At 48.2% G+C, this 21,952-nt stretch overlaps 1 protein-coding gene and 1 long non-coding RNA gene across 3 annotated transcripts; one reads left to right on the top strand and one right to left on the bottom strand.

Annotated features, from left to right (window-relative positions):
• Positions 1 to 1,478: 1,478 nt before the first annotated feature.
• LOC119959804 lies at positions 1,479 to 7,182 on the top strand. Its single transcript, XR_005459297.1, has 2 exons — positions 1,479 to 1,539; positions 6,928 to 7,182. It is a non-coding gene; the product is annotated as an uncharacterized LOC119959804 (long non-coding RNA).
• A 2,987-nt stretch (positions 7,183 to 10,169) lies between these two features.
• LOC119959799 (zinc finger protein 239-like) lies at positions 10,170 to 15,830 on the bottom strand. 2 transcript variants are annotated; one of them, XM_038787895.1, is made up of 2 exons: positions 15,370 to 15,830; positions 10,170 to 10,956 (listed from the first exon to the last, which is right to left on the bottom strand). In XM_038787895.1, the coding sequence occupies exons 1-2, from the start codon at positions 15,374 to 15,376 to the stop codon at positions 10,223 to 10,225; spliced, it is 741 nt and encodes a 246-aa protein (XP_038643823.1). In that variant the 5' UTR covers positions 15,377 to 15,830; the 3' UTR covers positions 10,170 to 10,222. The 2 variants fall into 2 exon arrangements, with proteins under 2 accessions (XP_038643823.1, XP_038643824.1); XM_038787896.1 differs by having other exon boundaries at positions 15,547 to 15,828.
• Positions 15,831 to 21,952: the final 6,122 nt, after the last annotated feature.

Below are 21,952 nucleotides of genomic sequence, written 5' to 3'. Positions count from 1 at the left end.
ATTCACTCAGTCATCCCATCTCCAGGAACACCAACTTGTTCATACTGATCAGAGACCTTTTAAATGTGCTGACTGTGAGAAGAATTTTAAAAGTAAACAGGATTTACTGAGACATCAACGCACTCACACTGGGGAGAGGCCATTCACCTGCTCTGTCTGTGGGACGGGATTCACTCAGTCATCAATCCTCCTGGCACACCAACTTGTTCATACTGATCAGAGATGTTTTAAATGTGCTGACTGTGAGAAGAGCTTTAAAAGTAAAAAGAATTTACTGGTACACCAACGCACTCACACTGGGGTGAGGTCATTCACCTGCTCCATGTGTGGGAAGGCATTCACTCAGTCATCCTACCTGCTGGAACACCAACTTGTGCATACTGATCAGAGACCTTTTAAGTGTGCTGACTGTGAGAAGAGTTTTAAAACTAAAAAGGATTTACTGAGACATCAACGCACTCACACTGGGGAGAGGCCGTTCACCTGCCGTTCACCTGCTCCGTGTGTGGGAAGGGATTCACTCAGTCATCAACCCTCCTGGCACACCAACTTGTTCATACTGATCAGAGATGTTTTAAATGTGCTGACTGTGAGAAGAGCTTTAAAAGTAAAATGAATTTACTGAGACACCAACGCAATCACACTGGGGAGAGGCCATTCACCTGCTCCGTGTGTGGGAAGGGATTCACTCAGTCAAACCACCTCCTGGAACACCAACTTGTTCATAATGATGAGAGACCTTTTAAATGTGCTGACTGTGAGAAGAGCTTTAAACGCAGAAAGGATTTACTGACACATCAACGCACTCACACTGGGAAAGACCATTCACCTGCTCCGTGTATGAGAAGAGATTCACATGTTCATCCCAGCTTCTGCAACACCAGCGCGTTCACACTGGGCAGAGGCCGTACTCTTGCTCCGTGTGTGACAAGAAGTTTACTCAGTCATCCCACCTGATGACACACAGACTTGTTCACATTGATCAGAAACCTTTTACATGTTCTGACTGAGAAAAGAGATTTAAAAGTAAACCAGATCTGCAGAAACACCAGCGAGTTCACACTGAAACAGAATCATAGAATTTACAGTGCAGAAGGAGGGCATTCGGCCCATCGAGTGCACCGGCCCTTGGAAAGAGCACCTTACTTAAGCCCATACCTCCAACCTAACCCATAACCCCACCTAACCTTTTTTGACACTAAGAGCAATTTAGCATGGCCAATCCACCTAATCTACACATTTTTGGACTGTGGGAGGAAACTGGACACCCGGAGGAAACCCACGCAGACATGGGGCGAACATGCAAACTACACACAGACAGTGAGCCAAGCCGGGAACACGTGGGAGTGGTACTGGGGAGAGGCTGTTTAACTGCTCCGTGTGTGGGAGGAGATTCACTCAGTCAAACAACCTGCACAGACATCAGCAAGTTCACAAAGAACAGCAGGGTTTGGATTCAGCTGTTGTTGCTGCTGTTAGTCACATCCGGGACTGAATGATGCCTGGACGTCTGTTTCCAGTGGGGCTCCACAGTTTCAGGTATATATCAGTGATTTAGACTTAATTGTATGCACCAGGATTATACAAAAGTTGCTGATGTGTTTTAGACAATGAGGGAGAAAGCCATGGACTGGGTCAGGTGGACAGAAAAGTGGTGAATGGAAATTTAGATAATGAGAGGTTAGGAACACATTTAAGTTAACTCCCGATAGAAATAAGGTCACTTCAGGATAATGGAAAAAACTGATTGGTGAGGAAGCAACAAATAAAACTTTAAAAAAAAAAATAAGTTCGGAGTACCCAATTATTGTTATTTATTTTTCTAATTAAGGTGCCATTTAGCCTGGCCAATCCACCTAACCTGCACATCTTTGGAGTGTGGGGGTGAAACCCATGCAGACACGTGGAGAATGTGCAAACTTCACCCGGCCTTCTCAAATGGAAAGGCACTTGGCCACATTAAAGCTAAGGATCTGCAATAGACGTTTGATCTAGCAAGTCATATTTAGGGCAAGATTATAAACAGAGGGCATTCATTTAAAGTGATCAGAAAAATAAGCAATGCCGAGCAAAGTGAGGAGAGTGGGCAAAGAATACAATGTGGAAAAGTGTGAAGTTATGCACTTTGGAAGGAGAAATGGAGGCTAGACTATTTTCTAAATGGGAAAATGCTGAGGAAATCACAAGCACAAAGGGACTTGGGAGACCTGGTTCAAGATTCTCTTCAGTTTAACGTGCAGGTGCACTGCAGCCTCACGGCGCCGAGGTTCCAGGTTCGATCCTGGCTCTGGGTCACTGTCCGTGTGGAGTTTGCACATTCTCCCCGTGTTTGCGTGGGTTTCGCCCCCACAACTCAAAGATGTGCAGGGTAGGTGGATTGGCCACGCTAAATTGCCCCTTCATTGGAAAAAATGAATTGGGTACTCTAAATTTGAAAAAAAAATGTAAAAACAAAAGGTTAATGTGCAGGTTCAGTCGGCAGTTAGGAAGGCAAATGCAATGTATTCATGTCGGGAGGGCTAGAATGCAAGACCAGGGATGTACTTCTGAGGCCATATAATGCTCTGATCAGACCCCATTTGGAGTATTATGAGCAGTTTTGGTCCCCGTATCTAAGGAAGGATGTGTTGGCCTTGGAAAGGGTCCAGAGGAGGTTTACAAGAATGATCCCTGGAATGAAGAGCTTGTCGTATGAGGAATGGTTGAGGACTCTGGGTCTGTACTCGTTGGGAGTTTAGGATATGGGGGGATCTTATTAAAACTTACAGGATATTGCGAGGCCTGGGTAGAGTGGACATGGAGAAGATGGTTCCACTTGTGGGAAAAACTAGAAGCAGAGGACACAATCTCAGACTAAATGGGCGATCCTTCAAAACAGAGTAAGAAGTCTTACAACACCAGGTTAAAGTCCAACAGGTTTGTTTCAACACACTAGCTTTCGGGGCACAGTTCCTTCCTCAGGTGATGAAGAGGAATTAAAACACATGAGGAGGAATTTCTTCAGCCGGAGGGTGGTGAATCTGTGGAAATCTTTGCCACAGAATGCCGTGGAGGCCAAATCACTGAGTGTCTTTAAGATAGAGATAGATGGGTTCTTGATTAATCAGGGGATCAGGGGTTATGGGGAGAAGGCAGAAGAATGGAGATGAGAAAAATATCAGCCTTGATTGAATGGCGGAGCAGATTCGATGGGCCGAGTGGCCTAATTCTGCTGCTATGTCTTACGATGTGAATAGAAACATTCTGTGCTGCATGTGGGATCATGAATGCACTGCTCGAAAATGTGGTGGAGGCAGATTCAATTGATGCCTTGAAAAGAGAATTGGACAACTATCTGTTACTGTCAGATCAGCCATGACCTTATGAAATGGTGGAGCAGACTGGGCTGAATAGCCAACTCCAGCTCCTTGGCCATCTGTTCGTATCTTTTGAGGAGAAAAATATCTGCAGAGTTCAGGGCCAATGACAGGGGATTGTGACTGTTGCAGAAAGTTGGCACAGATACAATTTGTTGAGTGCCTTTGTTTTGTGCTGTCACCTTTCTATGCCACTGTGTTATGGGGGAAATGCAGTGCACCAATGCAAGAGAGGCAGATTGCTCCCTCAATTTGGATTGGAATGGTTTATTGTCACGTGCACCGAGGTACAGTGAAAAGTATTATTCTGCGAGCAGCTCAAACAGATCATTTTGTACATGAAAAGAAAGTAAACTAAAAAGAAAATACATAATAGGGCAACACAAGGTACACAATGTAAATATATAGACAAAGGCATTGGGTGAAGCATACAGGAGTGTAGTATTAATCAGGTCAGTCCACAAGAGGGTTGTTTAGGAATCTGGAAATAGCGGGGAAGAAGCTGTTTTAAATCTGTTTGTGCATGTTCTCAGAGTTTTGTATCTCCTGCCCGATGGAAGCAATTGGAAGAGTGAGTAAGCTGGGTGGGAGGGGTCTTTGATTATGCTGCCGCTTTCCCCAGGCAGCAGGAGGTGTAGATGGAGTCAATGGATGGGAGCCAGGTTTGTGTGATGGACTGGGCCGTGTTCACTACTCTCTGAAGTTTCTTGTGGTTTTGGGTAGAGCAGTTGCCATACCAGGCTATGATGCAGCGAGTTACGATGCTTTCTATGGTCCATCTGGAAAAGTTGGTAAGAGTCAGTGTGGATATTCCAAATTTCCTTAGTTTCCTGAAGAAGTATAGGTGCTGTTGTGCTTTCTAGGTGGTAGCGTCAATGTGCGTGGACCAGGACAGATTTTTGGTGATGGAAACCCTGTGGCCCAGTGCAGGAGAGGCTGGTTGTTGGGCAGTGTGAGCTGAACATACATGGCTGGATAAAGACTAAGGCAGCTGTCAAGACCCTTTGAGTGAAAACAGGTCTGGCGAGAGTGGGTCAAAAAACCTGGGGAGTTGCATTTTGCATGAATCGTGAGTGTGACCCAGTCACAATTATTATTTTTTTTTAAATTAGAGTACCCAATTCATTTTTTCCAATTAAGGGGCAATTTAGCGTAGCCAATCCACCTACCCTGCACATCTTTGGGCTGTGGGGGCGAAACCCACGCAGACACGGGGAGAATGTGCAAACTCCTCACGGACAGTGACCCAGGGCCGGGATTCGAACCCGGGTCCTCAGCGCCGTAGGCAGCAATGCTAACCACTGTGCCACCGTGGTGCCCCCCAGTCATAATTATGAACAGTAAACAAACTTATCATTAGTTTGATGAGATGATTTACCATGTCCCAGGTGTTGTAAATACTGTACATACTGTAGACCAGCCTGCTTGCTGCCCATGTCTGTGATGTCTTATCAGAATAATGTGCTTCTCTATTAAATAAAGTATCCAAACCTCTCATTGTGCTTCATGCCCAGCATCTTGCCTAACTGTGGATCTTCTGTTTTGCCAACTGGGAAATAGAATCTTCCTGTTTACTAATTGCTCTCTATGGCGGGAATTTCCCGTCTGGGTTTGGGGAGGTGGGGGAGTGTGACCGTAAAATCCCCCCCGTTATCTTTCAATATAAAATTCTTGGGAATGGGAAATGAGGGAGTTATCTCCGACTGATTGGAAATACCTGGACCTGTGTCTCTGAATATCCCACTTAGAATAAAAGAGAAAAGTCACACCATCAAATGGGAATTGGAATAACTCAGCCTGGGTATAGTTCAATAGAATAGATCAATCTATCAGTGGGAGATGATGGGCTGGGGGTAAAGTCACTGGACTAGTCGGCTAGGACAATGCTCTGGGGACATGGGTTCAAACCCCATCACAGTCACTGGTGGAATTTAAATTAAGTGAATGGAAGCTGGTCTGAGTTACCATCTGTAATGATTCTGGTGTCCTTACCTGGTCTGGCTGAACCCTCAGTGAGGTGGCTGACTCTGAAATGGTCTTCAAGCAATTAGGGATGGCCACATCCCTAATGGGCAGCAGGGTAGCATGGTGGTTAGCATAAATGCTTCACAGCTCCAGGGTCCCAGGTTCGATTCCCGGCTGGGTCACTGTCTGTGTGGAGTCTGCACGTCCTCCCCCTGTGTGCGTGGGTTTCCTCCGGGTGCTCCGGTTTCCTCCCACAGTCCAAAGATGTGCGGGTTAGGTGGATTGGCCATGCTAAATTGCCCGTAGTGTCCTAATAAAAGTAAGGTTAAGGGGGGGATTGTTGGGTTACGGGTATAGGGTGGATGGGTAGGGTGATCATTGTTCGGCACAACATTGAGGACCGAAGGGCCTGTTCTGTGCTGTACTGTTCTTTGTTCTATGTTCTATCTCATGAAAAAATACTTTAAAAAATAATCTGACATCCAGGTACATGAAAATAGTCAATCTCTGGTGATGTTTGTACCTTTGCCTCTGCACTTTTTAACAAAACTATGTTTGATAGTCTGGCTACTACCTGAGGTGTTTCACAATGCAGGGGGTGGGGGGGGGGGGGGGGGGAGAGAGAGCTACCTCAAGATCTTTAGACAGCCACCACTGCCCCCGCTGTGAGTGTGCAGATGTGATTTGTTACATATGGAGTAACTGACATGTGAGCCTGCAATGAATAATAATAATCGCTTATTGTCACAAGTGGGCTTCAATGAAGTTACTGTTAAAAGCCCCTAGTCGCCACATTCCGCCCGCCGCCTGTTCAGGGAGGCCGGTACGGGAATTGAACCCACGCTGCTGTCATTGTTCTGCATTACAAGGCATCTGTTTAGCCCACTGGAGACACTAATCCGGGACCAGTAAACCATTCCGAGGAGATTGTCACATCCAGCCCCGGAGATCAGCATCTCACCTCGAGCCACTCAGTATTCCCCTGATGTGAGTCCAGGAAACTGGTTTGTGATGCAGAGCCAGGCCAACAGTGTAGGTTCAATTCCTGTACCAGCTGATCCAGGGTCATATGTTTTTTCTGTCTATTTAGCTGATGCATTATATCTAAACTGTTTCTTCTTAACCGCTTTAAAATCACCTATGGTTTCGACCCCCTTTTTGGATAATCTGTGACTCCCGGACACTTGTCCATGAGAGTAAGGGAAGGTCTGAGAACTGAAATAATCCAGAGTAATGATGAGGTGTTAGTGGTGGCTCAGTGGTTACATTCTTATCTTTGAGTCAGGAGGTTGTGGATTCAAATTCACCTCCAGAAACATGAACATCAATTCCAGGTTGATATTCTGATGCAGTCCTGAGGGAGCACTGCACTGTCAGAGGTCCCGTCTTCCAGATCAGACCTTCACCTCTGGCCCCATCTGCCCTCAGTTGGGTGTAAAGATTCCCATGTTGTTATTCCAAAGAGCAGGGGAGATCTCCCTGGTTTACTGCGTAATATTCATCCCTCAACAAACATCACTGAACAGATTCTCTGGTCACAATCACATTTCTGTTTGTGGGATCTTGCTGTGCACATTTGGTGACTGTATTTCCTACATTACAACAGTGACTACACTTCAAAAGAACCTCATTGGCTGTGAAGGGACATCCTGAAGTTGTGAAAGGCGCTACATAAATACAAATCTTCCATTAACAAAGGAGAAAAGACCCAACAATGGAACAGTCGGTAACAGGACATCAATCAGTCTCCTCTTATCTTCAAGAAATCAAGGACTCCCAACACTGTGTTTGACACAAAGCTGATTTAATTCATCTCTATCCAGAACATTAAACTCCCATTACAGGGATTATTTATTTATTTTTTAAAAAAAATTTAGAGTACCCAATTCATTTTTTCCAATTGAGGGGCAATTTAGCATGGCCAATCCATCTTCCTGCACATCTTTGGGTTGTGGGGGCAAAACCTTCACAAACACGGGGAGAATGCAAAGTCCAGACGGTCAGTGACCCAGAACCGGGATCGAACCTGGGACCTCAGCACCATGAGGCAGCAGTGCTAACCACTGTGCTGCGCCCCAGTTCCAAGGATTAGTAACATCAACTGAAACAAACTCTATCAGAATGAACATGGTTCAGTCCTGGATGTGATTCACGGCAACAAGAACAGCAGAATCCAATTCCTCTAACTTCGCAGGTGTGTCTGCAGGGTGGATGAATGAGAGAATCCCTTCCCACAATTGGAACAGGTGAATGGCCTCTCCCTGGTGTGAATTCACTGGTGTATCTGCAGGGTGAATGAATCAGTGAATCTCTTCCCACTCTCGCAGTGAACCGTCTCTGCCCAGTGTGAGCACATTGGTGAGTCAGCAGATCCATTTTGCTTCTGAAGCTCTTCTCACAGTCAGAACACATAAAATGTTTTGTGTCAGAGTGAACATGTTGGTGTGAAGTGAGATGGGTTCGAGTTATAGAGTTTTACAGCACAAAACAAGGCCCTTTGTCCCATTGTGTCTGTGCCGGCTATCAAGCACCAATCTACTCTAATCTCAGTTTCAGGGATTATTAACATCAACTCAAACAAACTCCATCTGTCAGAATGAACATGGTTCTGTCCTGGATGTGATTAATGTCAATAACAGTCTTGGAGGCACTTGTGAACTCGCTGGTGTGTCAGCGGGGTGGATGACCGAATGAATCCCTTCCCAGATGGGGAACAGATGAATGCGCTGGCGTTTCAGCCGGAGGGTCTGATGAGTGAATCCCTTCCCACACACGGAGCAGGTGAACGGTCTCTCTCCAGTGTGACTGCGCTGGTGAATCAACAGATCCATTTTGCCTTTGAAACTCTTCTCTCAGGCGGAACATTTAAAAGGTCTCGTGTCAGAGTGAACACATTGGTGTGAAGTGAGGTGGGTGGACTGAGTGAATCCCTTCCCACACTCCAGGCAGGTGAATGGTCTCTGCCCAGTGTGAACGCGCTATAATTGGCCTTCAGTGTACAAAGTTGAAGTGGCGTTACGGGGAGAGGGAAGGGAAAGTGCACCTGGGTGGGGTGCTCTTTTGTAGGGTTGGTGCAAACGCGATGGGCTGAATGGCCTCCTTCCGCACTGTAGAGATTCGATGATGCTGCCAGAACTATTTACTTGATCTAGCATTTCCTGTATATTACACACATTTTTAATCCACTAATTATATTTATTGAATCACTATGCCATCAACTATGAGGAGCAGTGTGTTGATGTTTCAGCTATTCTGGCCTTGGGTGACTGTGTGGAGTTCGCACAATCTCCCCGTTTCTGCGGGGTTCCCTCCGGGTGCTCCAGTTTTCTCCCACAGTCCAAAGATGTGCAGATTAGGTGAATTGGCCACACTAAATATCCCCTTAGTGTCCAAACAAAGGTTAGGTGGTGTTAATGGGTACGGGGATAGGGTGGAGGCACGGGCTTAAGAGGGGTGCTCATTCTGAGGGCCGGTGCAGGCTCGATGGGCCAAATGGCCTCCTTTTGCACTGTAAATTGTTTTATTTTCTCTCCCACAGTCTGACCCAGTGGGTCTGTCTGGTATTATTTCCCTGGCACTGTCTATGTGTTTGGATGTTTGGGTATTTTGGGGAGCAGGTAGAACTTCTTTGGTTCTACCTCTTGTCCCCTGTTGTTTTTGGTTAATGTGTCTGGAGTCTTTGAGTTCTTCCAGTCAATCTCCAATTTCTCCTTCCTGTCTCGGGTATATGGGTCCATGGAGCTTGGTGTTGTGATTCAAGTTGTTTAGTTGTCTGTCTGTCTCCAGCAGGTATTGTTGTCTCTTGATAATGACTGTGCTGCTACCCTTGTCTTCTGGTCTTATGAACATTGGATCCAAGCTCCCGGATTGTCTTTCTCTCCGGGTGAGATTCTGTTTGTCTCTTGTATTTCACTGTGACAGGGCAGAGACCTGATTGAAGGATCCAAACATGGGAGTTCTGGGAAAGATGGGCAAAGATTTGGGAGGTGAGAACATGTTCAAAGAGTTTGGAGAGGAGAAGGAGGTTGAAGATGGGGCAGTAATTTGTAAGGAAGGCAGGGTCAAGGGTTTGTTTTATTGAGGAGGGGGTGATGATGGCAGATTTGAAGGACAGAGAGACAGTACCTGAAGAGAGAGAAATGTTGACAATATCCGTGGACACAGGGTAGTTGGCTGATCAGTAGCTCAGTGGGAATAGGGTCAATGGAGCTGGGTCTCATGGACAAGATGAGCTCTGAGAGGGCATGAGGGGAGATGGGGGGCAGCACGGTGGCGCAGTGGTTAGCATTGCTGCCTCACGGCGCCGAGGTCCCAGGTTCTATCCCGGCTCTGGGTCACTTTCTGTGTGGAGTTTGCATATTCTCCCCATGTTTGCGTGGGTTTCGCCCCCACAACCTAAAGATGTGCAGGGTAGGTGGATTGGCCAGGCTAAATTGCCCCTTGGAAAAAATGAATTGGGCACACTAAATTTGTTTTTAAAAAAATGTGGGGAGTTGGGAGAGAAACTAGAGAAAGATGTGGGTTTAGGGCTCGGGAAAGGATGAAATTTAGAGACAGTTTGGTCCGATAGGCTCGTGGAAGGGAGGGAAGCAGCAGAGGCAGCTGATCGGATTGACTCAATCTCAGTCACAAAGAAGCTCCACAAGCTCCTCACACTTCTTGTTGGAGGTGAGGATGGAAGAGACAGGGGAGAGTGAGAGTACTTCAAAAGGAACTAACATGTGTCAGAGATATTAAAAAGTTTCAACACACTGCGTATTTCACACAAATCTGATTTATTTGACTTTTAGCCAGAATATTAGCCCCTGTAAATGGGCTGGAGTTTGTTATCAGCAGAAAGAGACCCAAATGAACATGGTTCAGTCCTGAATGTGAGGAACAGCAAAATCCAATCACTGCAGTTACTTGTGGCCTCGCTGGTGTCTCAGGAGGTGGGATGAAGTGGTGAATCCCTTCCCACACTTGGAGCAGGTGAATGGCCTCTCCCCAGTGTGGGTCCGCTGATGCTTCCGCAATGCGGATGACTCAGTGAATGTCTTCCCACACTTGGAGCAGGTGAATGGCCTCTCCCCTGTGTGAATTCGCTGGTGCTTCTGCAAGTTGAATGACTGAGTGAATCCCTTCCCACACTTGGAGCAGGTGAATGGCCTCTCCCCAGTGTGAATCCGCTCATGTACAGTGAGGTGAGATGATCGTCTGAATCCAGTCCCGCAGTGCGAGCACCTGAACGGTCTCTCGTCGGTGTGAACACGTTGATGGTGCATCAGTTCCCCAGAACTTTTATAACACTTCCCACAGTCTGGACATTGAAATGGTCTCTCATCAGTGTGACTGCGTTGATGAGTTTCCAACTTCGATGGGTAAGTGAATCCTTTCCCACAGTCCGCACATTTCCACAGTTTCTCCTCAGTGTGACTGCATTTGTGGCTTGTGAGGCCTGAAGATAGAGTAAATCCTCGTCCACACACACAAATCAAGTACGGTTTCTCCCCACTGTCAATTATGCTTTTTTCTTCCATATTCAAAATTCGCTGATATTCAGGATATGATAAATTGAGGACTCTGTCAGATCCTGATGTGAAGCTTGGTTTGAGTTTCCGGACTTTGAAGCCTCCCCTTCGAACACCCTGTGAATCTGATTTAAAACAGAAAATAGGGAGTGAGAGAAAACCCACAAAAACACAAGGCTGGTTGTGAAATTGAGCTGAATGAATCTGGTCATTTGTGGGGCCGGCACTGGGAAAAAGTGACCATGAAAACTGCTGGATTGTTATAAAACCCAACTGACCTCTTTGGGAGCCGAGAGAAAGCGGCAAAGAAGGATTCTGTATATCAACAAGACATATTAAGAGAGTAGTTGGCAAAGCAAATTCTACCTTGAGCTTCATAAATAGAAATATTGATACTGAAACTATGCTTCTGGTGGCAGAGTGATTAGCACTGCTACCTCACACGCCGGGACCCGGGTTCAATTCTGGCCTTGGTAACTGTGTGTGTGGAGTTTGCACTTTCTCCCCGTGTCTGCGTGGGTTTCCACCCGGTGCTCAGGTTTCCTCCAACAGTCTAAAGGAGGGAAAGTTAGGTGGATTGGCCTTGATAAATTGCCCATTAGTGTCCAGGGATGTGCAGGTTAGGTGGGGCTATGGGGTTACAGGGACAGGGTATGGGCCTAGGCAGGGTGCCCTTTCAGAGAATCAGTGCAGACTCGATGGGCCGAATGGCCTCCTTCTGCACTGTAGGAATTCTATGGTTCTAATTCTATTCTATGAATCTTTATAAAGCTCTGGTCACCACTCTTCAGGAAGGATGTGAAGGTTCTTGGAGAAGGTGCAGAGGAGATTTACCAGAATGGTTCCAGCAAAGGAGGTTGAGGGGAGATTTGATTCAGGGACACAAGATTATGCCAGATTTCCATCGGGTGGACAAAGAAACTCTGTTTCCATTCACTGATCGTATAAGCAGTCGGGACACAGATTTAAAGTTTTGGGTAAAACCTGGATTGAGCTACACACGATCCTGAGGGGTCTTGACAGGGTGGATGTGGAGAGGATGTTTCCTCTTGTGGGAGAATCTAGAAGATGGAGATGAGGATTTTTTATTCTCTTGAGGGTTGTAAGACTTTGGAACTCACGTCCTTAAAAGGCAGTGGAAGCAGAGTCCTTGAATATGTTTAAGGCAGAGCTGGATAGATTCTTGATGAGCAAGGGGTTGAAAGATCATCAGGGGTAGGCAGGAATGTGCAGTTGAGGTTAGAATGAGATCAGCCGCAATGTTATTGAATGCTGAGCAGGCTCGCAGGCTCGAGTGGCCTGTTCCTAGTTTGTATGTAAAAGGTACAGGAGATACATGGTAATATGAGATATATGTTTTTACACAGTGAGCGGCAATGACCTGATACTTATTGCCGATGAGGGAGTTTGAAAATAGACACAATGAATCATTTGATTTCAATAGGAAATTGGAAAGACATCTGAGGGAAATAAAACTGTGAGGATACAGGGAGCAGGAGAATGGCACTGACTGGATTGCTCCAGAGAGCTAGCATGGACTCAATGGGCCGAATATCCTTCTTCGTGCCATCATGTATCTGACTCTTTTGTGTCATCTAGTTTTGTAATTTAACCCCGGAGGGTTCAGATATCACTCAGGTAAATCTGTGCTACATTCCCTCCGAGGCCATTCTATCCTTCCTCAGGTTTGTTGCCCAGAACTGAACACAGTTCTCCAGGTTTGGCCCAACCAGGGTTTGTGAATCTCGAGGCTTTTCCAGTCACACTGAGACCTGAAATCTTCCCTCACAGACAGAACAAACACACCCAGATGCTGCTGAAATTCAGGTTCTGATGAATCGAGTGACTCTGTCAGATTGCGATGTGACGTTTGGTTTGTGTTTCCCGTCTGTTAAACCTCTTCCAGTATCCTGTAAATTTACAGAAACCTGTCAGTTTTGGATAGAAATTCACAACTTTCTCTCCTCGACAACTTTGATTAAATGTATTCCTCGAGGTTTGAGCACATGACCTGCCCCCATCCTCCAGCCATTAATCGGTCAACACATCCATCCTTGTGACACACTGCCTTCCTTGGCCAATTGGGAAGCAAAAGGACTCCTTACCCTACAGGACAGTGATTGACTGTCAGACAATTTACCTTTATCCCATTTTCAATAATTGTATATCTGCTGAAGAGAAATGTTCAAAGAAACTTACAAAAAAATATTTTCACTGTTGTAATGATTTTTTAAAGACCCAAAATTATTTTTGACCCTCCTAATGATTTCCCAGACACGAACCTCACCAAGGAAAATTTTTAATTCATTGAAAGTCTACTGATGACCATGAAACCATGATTGTCGATTATTGTAAAGACCCACCTGGTTCACTCCTGACCTTCAGTGAAGGAAACCTTCGATCCTGACCTGGTCTGGTCGACATATGACTCCAGATCCATAGTCTGCTAGCTGATTCTTAAAATGCCCACTGAGATGCACTCAGTTCAAGGGCAATTAGGGATGGGCAGTGAATGCTGGCCCAGCCAGTGACACCCATCCCATGAATGAATAGAAAAGAAAATCTGCCATCCTTTTTTAAAATAAATTTAGATTACCCAATTATTTTTTCCAATTAAGGGGCAATTTAGCATGGCCAATTCACCTACTCTGCACATCTTTGGGTTGGGGGGCAAAACTCACGCAGACACGGGGAGAATGTGCAAATTCCACACGGACAGTGACCCAGAGCCGGGATCGAACCTGGGACCTCAGCGCCGTGAGGCAGCTGTGCTAACCACTAGGCCACCAAAAATCTGCCATCCTTACCTGGTCTGGCAGAATTCCAAACCACAGCAATGTGGTTGACTCTTTGAATGCCCTCCGACATGGCCGAGCAAGCCACTCAGTTCCAGGGAAATTAGGGATGGGCAATAAATGTTGCCCCAGCCAGTGACTCCCACAAATAAATAAAATAAAATCCTGGAGAATCCAGTCCGTCAATCCGAGAGAGTTGGCATCTGGTCCAGGCTCACAGCGCATGCGCCCTGTGGCACCTTGTCCTCTGTAAAGATGGCGGCCGGTAACCCTGGCCTGTCACCACTCAGCTCTCTCTATTCGGTGCCCTTTAAGGGACATTTAACATTTTATTTGGGAGTTGAAGCCTCCACGGGGTATTTCATGTATGGAACAATCTGTCTGGACTGCACACAGAACAATACTTTTCAGCGTGGCAAGTGGTGCAGTGGTTAGCACTGAGACTACGGCGCTGAGGACATGACTTGGAAACCCGGCCTGGGTCACTGTACATGTGGAGGTTGCACATTCACCCCGTGTTTGCGCGAAACCAAAGTTGTGCACATTTGGTGGATTGGCCATGTTAAATTGCCCCTTAATTGGAAAAAATAATAATAATCGGGTACTCTAAATTTATATTTAAAAAAAATACTTTTCGCTGTACCTCACTGAGCCGTCTTAAAAAATATTCATTCCTGGGAGGTGGGTGTCACTGGCTGGACCAGCATTTACTGTTCATTCCAATTGCCCTTCAACTGCGTGTCTTGTGAGGCTATTTCAGAGGGCACGTACAAATCAACCACAACATTGCTGGGGGTCTGGAGTCACATGTGGGCCAGGCCATGGAAGGAGAGCAGATTTCCAAAAGGACATTAGTGAACTAGACGGATTTTTACAACAATCCACAATGTCATCATTTGACTTTTAATTTGACTCTTTTATTCAATTTCAATATCTGTCAGAGGCAGATTCGATCCCAGATCCCCAGAGCATTAACCTGGGTCTCTGGATTGCTCGCTCAATAACAATACCATTCCTCCACTGCCTGGCCCAAATATTCTTGGCAGAATTTGATGTCTAATAACGTCTCAAAATTACAAAGTAATTTATTTTTTCAAACAAATTCTGATAGCTCTGCAGATTCTAGAAACATTTTGGTTGAAAGTGTTATTTTTAAAAATAAAGATCTAGTCTTTCCAATATAATTACCAAATACACCAATTCACTAATGATAATCAATGTTCACTACTGAATAATCATGAATATAATTAATGTTTTGTGCTATGAAATCAATACATAGCTAATATAGAAAAGGTACAGAAGGTGAAATGGCTGCAGGAAGCAATATGTTAGAGGTATAAAAGTGTTTTTGCTATGAAATCAGTACATAGTGATTATACGTGTGTACTTACAGCTTCTTACATTACAAGTGTAGGTATTTCAAAAGTACACCATTGACTTCAAAATATTTCAGGAGGCCCAGTGGCAGTGTGAGGTTTTATAGAAATGTACATTTGTTCTAATAGTCTGCAAACTAGGATGTACCCCTATCTCTGGATCTGTAAAGACTTAATTACCTACAAATGCTCGCATTCAAAGCATTATCTTGGACTTTAACCTGTTGTCAGATTTCTATCTGCAGGATGATTCTGAAGGGTTTGCTCCAGCTCAGGGGGCGGGGTTGGAGGACTGACCGAGAGCGGCTGGTACTCCAGCCAATCAGAGTGAATGGGATGCGGAGCAAAAACCGGGACTCTCACTCACTACGCATGCGTTCCGCCGCACACTTCGTCCACCTGGGCCTGTCTTGGGGAAAAGCCCGAGCAGCTTTCACCGGTTCAACTGCCGTATCCGAGCTTCATATTCGGAGTGTTTAGGCTGCACGGAGCTTTTATGAAGGCTCCCGACCCATCCGCCAGCTCCATCCCTCTCATGACTTACCCAACCGAATTTGACCAGCAGAGAATTTCTACCTGACCGCCTAAATCCCGAGTTGTCATCGGTACTGCGCATGCTTCAGAACAGGTGGGAGTCGGGGCTCAGCCCCGCCCCTCATTCTCTCCGATTGGTTGGAGGACCCACTGCAACCACTCGGTCCTCCAGGCCCGCCCCTCTCTTCCGATTGGTCCAGACCTGCCGTCAATCACTCCCTGGGCCTTGTGAGCTGGAGCATGCGCAATGCCGATGCTGAACTCGGCCGTGAGATTTCACTGAGGCTGTTTTGGGGCTTCGCTACTTTAATTGATGTTCGTGTTTTTTAAAATTATTTTTGTGATTTTTGAGACCTGCACATTTATGTCCTTGTGCAGGATTAAGCCAGCATCTGCCTTAGCATCTGCCTTAGCATGATGCTGGGTGTGAAAAGAACTAAGCAAAAGAACATAAAGTAAATAATGGATAAAACAAAAGAAGGGAATGCTGCTAAAACAACGAGTGGAGCACAACCCAAAAGGAACAAGAAAGGGAACAGAAACGTATCTAAAACCTATCAAATTAGAGTGTGAAAATCGGGGTAGAGAAATCTTCCAGTGTGCCCGTGGACACCGCATGCTCCCTCTCCAGGGACAGCCGGCCACGAACGAGGCCGCGGAAGACGACCCCCTCGCTCGCCCGCTGCCTGGACCGATAAATGGCTAATTTGGCCAAGCCCAGGAGCAGGTTCACAAGGAAGTCCTCCGCCTTCCCTGCCCCTCGCCGCACCGGATGTCCATAGATCAGGAGCGTGGGGTTGAAGTGCAAACAAATCCTCAACAACAACGTCAAGAAATCAAAGAGGGAGTGCAGCCTGGGACAGACAACATAAACGCGCTCCGCGGTCTCCACCAAGCCGCAAAAGGAGCAGGTCTCTGGCAGAGCCGTTAAGTGGTGAATCCGATAGTTGTACGGCACTGCCATGTGCAGCACCCTCCACCCCAGGTCCCCAAGTTTTATGGGGAGGACGCCTCTAAAGATGGACCCCCAGCAGGGACCTCCGCCACCGGACGGCAACGAGGCACACCAAGGCATGTCCTGACGGCGGGCGAGAGAAAGGAGGTGGAAGGTGTGCAACAGAAGGCCGTACAGGAAACCCCTCCGCGCAGTGCAAAATGCCACGGAGGGTATTTCCATGAGGCGGCTGGGGCTGTGGGGTGCCAGCGCCCAGCGGGAGCGCAGGGGCCTGGGACCAATGTGAAATTCTGTCCGAGCGGGGGTCCGCTCAGACGGGATGCCACCGCACAACCACACCGTCTCTAGCTCCAGTATGCCCGCGGGGATGAGCACGGCCGTTTTGAGGCCTTGGATGGCATCGGCCATGCGCCAGACAGACCCCACCCCGCGCTTGGCAAGCTCGCCGGGTGTCAACCAACCCGCCCCTCCGCCGGCCAGCGAGTCCCCAATCCTGGTCACCCCGGCATCCACAGCCCTCCGCTCCACCAGCCACCGGAATGGAAATTGGCGGAGGTGCGGATTCCTGAGCAGCGGCTCCCTCGCGCGGGCCAGTACTCCTGACAGGGGAGAGCTGCGGCGCGTGGCGACCATGTTCCAGACTGAGGAGGTCCTGATACAAGACGGGCAGCGCCAACAAAGAGTTCCGAAGACCCTGCTGGTTAACGAACAGGAGCTGCACGTCATAGTTCAGGCCGTGCACCTGGCAGAAGAAATACGTCGCCAGGGCACACCATCGTGGAGGAGGCTCGACATACAGGTATCGCTGCAGAGTCTGAAGGGGGAAAGTCGCAATCTGGCTGAGAAGGCACACCAGCGTCTGACCGCCCTCCGTTATCGGGAGACTCAACCTCCGCAGTGACCCAGTGCAATCGTTTGTCCCAGAAGAACCGAAGCAGGGTTCTCTGGATGCGTGGGACAAATTCAGGGGGAGGGGTCAAAGTGACCAGCCGGTACCACAACATGGAGGCAATCAGCTGGTTTATGATGAGAACTCGACCCCTGTATTGACAGCACTCGGAGCCGTCCTGTCCTGCATCCCAGGCGAGCGGTGACCTTGGTCTCCAGCTCCTGCCAGTTCGCCGGCCATGCTTCCTCTGCCGAGCAAAGGTGGACTCACAAGTAGTGGATGTTGGTCCGACTCCAGTTGAAGGGTCTGAGCTCCTCTGGGAGGGGGTCCATCTGCCACGGACCGACCAGGAGTCCAGAACATTTAGCCCAGTTGATCCGTGCGGAAGACGCGGCGGAGTAGACAGCCTGGCACTCTCGCATCCTCCGCAGGTCACCGGGGTCAGTGAACATGAGAAGCACGTCATCAGCGTAAGCCGAGAGGACCACCTCCATGTCCGGCTCGCGCAGAACCAGCCCCATTAACCGCCTCTGGAGGAGGCACAAGAAAGGCTCCACGCAGAGAGAATAAAGTTGGCTGGACAGGGGGCAGCCCTGACGCACTCCTCTCCCAAAGTGAAGGGGCGCCGTCAGGGACCCGTTACCCTTAATCAGACACTCCGAGGTGGCGTACAGTAATCGGATCCGGGCGACAGAATGCAACCCGAACGCGAAAGCACGCAGAGTCCCGAGCAAATACTCGTGCCCCACCCTGTCGAACGCCTTCTGAAATGAAAATCGCTTATTGTCACGAGTAGGCTTCAATGAAGTTACTGTGAAAAGCCCCTAGTCGCCACAGCCTGTCCGGGGAGGCTGTCTCCTGGTCAAGAGACAAGAAGGCGCTCGACATACCAGTCCTCTGGGAGAAATTAATAATATCCCGGACCAGGTGGATGTTATCAAATATTGTGCGGTCCGGGACTGTGTAGGACTGGTCAGGGTGGATCATGTGGTCCAGCAAGGGGCCAAGGCGTAAAGACAGCACCTTGGCAAAGATTTTGTAGTCTGTGCTGAGGAGGGAGACCGGTCGCCAGCTCTTAATTTGGCGGAGATCCCCCTTCTTGGGCAGCAGGGCAATGACGGCCCTGCGCCACGAAAGGGGCATCTCCCCGGTCGCAATGCATTCCCCCAGGACCCCTGCATAGTCGCTCCCCAGGACATCCCAGAATGCCCTGAAAAACTCCACGGTCAGCCCGTCCAGCCCTGGGGTTTCCCCCCGTGACAGACTGTCCAGGGCGCCGGTCAGCTCTTGGAGGTTGATGGGATCATCGAGCTTCCCGGCGCCCTCCGGGCCGACCTGCGGCAGGTCCTCCCACAGAACTCTGCAAGCGTTCTCGCTGGACGGATCCGGAGAGAAGAGGTTGGAATAAAAATCCCTAATCAGGGTCCTGACCCCCTCCGGATCGGAGATGAGGGACCCGTCATTGTCCAGCAGCGTAGAAATCTGCCGACGGGCCCCCCGTCCTCTTTCCAGCGAGTAGAAGGGGGAGCCGCGGTCCATATCCATCAGGAGACGTATCCGCGACCTCACGTATGCGCCGCGGGACCCGGCAAGTTGCAGGTCCCACAGCGTGTCCCTCCTCTCTGTCCACCAGCCCCAGGGCCGGGTCCTCATCGGGCTGATGAAGACGTGACTCCAGATCGAGGAGTTCCTCAGCCAATTTGGCGATCATGGAGTTCCGCCTCGCCATAGACCCCTTTGTGTACCCCGACAGAAGGCGCGGACGTGAGTCTTGCCGACGTCCCACCATAGCCTCAAGGAGGGGAAGCCACCCCGCTTCCTTCTCCAGCCGGCCCAGAAACGGCGGAACGAGTCCAGGAAGCGCTCGTCCTCCAGCAGCAGGTTGTTAAAGTGCCAGTGCACGGACCGTGTCTGAGCGCGGGACGGGGCGAACCCCGCCCACACCAGGTGGTGATCCGAGCACGGCACCTGCTCCATGGAAGCCGTCGGAACGCTCGGGCAAGTACGTCTTGGAAATGTAAAGACGGTCGATTCTGGACGCTCTGAACGGAGGCCGCACATAAGTGTACGCCCGCAATTCAGGATGGAGAGTCCGCCAGACGTCCACCAAGTCAAAGGACCTAACCAGGTCCCTCAACTTCACCACCGCCGCCGAGCTGCGCTGGACTCCACCACGGTCCTTGTCCTGGAGGGTGCAATTAAAATCTCCTCCGAGGACGATGCACTCGCCCACCGGAATGGTGGCAAAAAGAGTGGACACTTTTCCAAAGAAAGTCACCTGCTGCGGTCCTTCTGTCGGAGCGTACACGTTTATAAAGTGGATCAGCACTGCCCCGTCACGGACCTTCAGTTGCAGCAGACGGCCTGGCACTGGCTCCTTGACCCCCAAGATCTCTGGCTGAAAATGTGGAGCCAACAAGATAGCCACCCCGCCTGAACGTGGGCCAGGTGACTCATGAAGACTCCTCCTTGCCACTCCAGGGTCCACTGAGCTTCATCACCCGGAATGGGTTTCCTGCAGGAAGCACACCCCGTACTTTCCATCCAGAAGGATAGAAAAGAACTGGAAACAAAGAACAAAGAAAATTACAGCACAGGAACAGGCCCTTCGGCCCTCCCAGCCTGCACCAATCCAGATCCTTTATCTAAACTTGTCTCCTATTTTCCAAGGTCTACTTCCCTCTGTTCCCACCCATTCTTAAATGATGCTATCGTGCCCGCCTCTACCACCTCCACTGGTAAAGCGTTCCAGGCACCCACCACCCTCTGCATAAAAAACCTTCCACGCACATCTCCCTTAAACTTTCCCCCTCTCACTTTGAAATCGTGACCCCTTGTAACTGACACCCCCACTCTTGGGAAAAGCTTGTTGCTATCCACCCTGTCCATACCTCTCATAATTTTGTAGACCTGAATCAAGTCCCCCCTCAACCTCCGTCTTTCCAACGAAAACAATCCTAATCTACTCAACCTTTCTTCATAGCTAGCACCCTCCATACCAGGCAACATCCTGGTGAACCTCCTCTGCACCCTCTCCAAGGCATCCACATCCTTCTGGTAATGTGGCGACCAGAACTGCACGCAGTATTCCGAATGTGGCCGAACCAAATTCCTATACAACTGTAACATGACTTGCCAACTCTTGTACTCAATACCCCGTCCGATGAAGGCAAGCATGCTGTATGCCTTCTTGACCACTCTATCAACCTGCGTTGTCACCTTCAGGGAACAATGGACCTGAACTCCCAGATCTCTCTGCACATCAATTTTCCCCAAGACCCTTCCATTGACCATATAGTCCGCTCTTGAATTTGATCTTCCAAAATGCATCACCTCGCATTTGCCTGGATTGAACTCCATCTGCCATTTCTCTGCCCAACTCTCCAATCTATCTATATTTTGTTGTATTCTCTGACAGTCCTCCTCGCTATCTGCAACCCCCTCAATCTTAGTATAATCTGCAAACTTGGTAATCAGATCACCTATACCTTCCTCCAGGTCATTTATGTAGATCACAAACAGTGGTCCGAGCACGGATCCCTGTGGAACACCACTAGCCACCCTTCTCCATTTTGAGACACCCCCTTCCACCACTACTCTCTGTCTCCTGTTGCCAGTTCTTTATCCATCTAGCTAGTACACCCTGAATCCCATACAACTTCACTTTTTCCATCAACCTGCCGTGGGAAACCTTATTAAACGCCTTACTAAAGTCCATGTATACGACATCTACAGCCCTTCCCTCATCAATTAACTTTCTCACTTCCTCAAAGAATTCTATTAGGTTTGTAAGACATGACCTTCCCTGCACAAAACCATGCTGCCTATCACTGATAAGTCTATTTTCTTCCAGATGTGAATAGATCCTATCCCTCAGTATCTTCTCCAACAGTTTGCCTACCACTGACGTCAAGCTCAGGTCTATAATTTCCTGGGTGGTTCGACTACACTGGGAGCTGTGTCAACGTTGGTGATCTCCATTTAGAAAAAGGAAATAGAGGCACTGGAGAAGGTGCAACAAAGATTAATAATGTACAGAACTGAGAGCATTTAACACTCAGGAAAGGCTGGGGCTGCTTTTTACTGGAAAAGAGAAGACTGATGGGTGACCTGGTGGATGTCTTTGAGATTATGAAGGGATTCAATAATCCAATAGGAATTTCAGTGGAAACCTCTTTACCCAGCGAGTGGTGAGAATGTGGAACTCGTTACCACAGCGAGTGGTTGAGGTGAACAGCATGAATCCATTGAACGTAAAGCTAGATACATACATGAGGGAGAAAGGAATAGGAGATGCTGATGGATGGAGAGCTAACCGATCCCCATGTAAATCTGTAATAATAGTGGATGCATTGGTGGTCATCTTCCAGGATTCCATAGACTCTGGAACAGTTCCTGCAGATTGGAGGGTGGCTTATGTAACCCCACTATTTGAAATGAGAGAGCAACAGGGAATTATAGGTCAGTAAGCCTGACATTGACAGTGGGGAAAATTCTAGAATCCATTATCAAAGATTTTATAGCAAAGTACTGAGAAAACAGTGGCAGGATCGGACAGAGTCAGCATGGATT

Source organism: Scyliorhinus canicula, unplaced genomic scaffold, assembly GCF_902713615.1.
Source record: "Scyliorhinus canicula unplaced genomic scaffold, sScyCan1.1, whole genome shotgun sequence".
NCBI classification, from domain to species: Eukaryota; Metazoa; Chordata; class Chondrichthyes; order Carcharhiniformes; family Scyliorhinidae; genus Scyliorhinus; species Scyliorhinus canicula.
The sequence above is the reverse complement of the archived record's forward strand: the minus strand, read 5'-3'. Positions and strand labels throughout refer to the sequence as shown.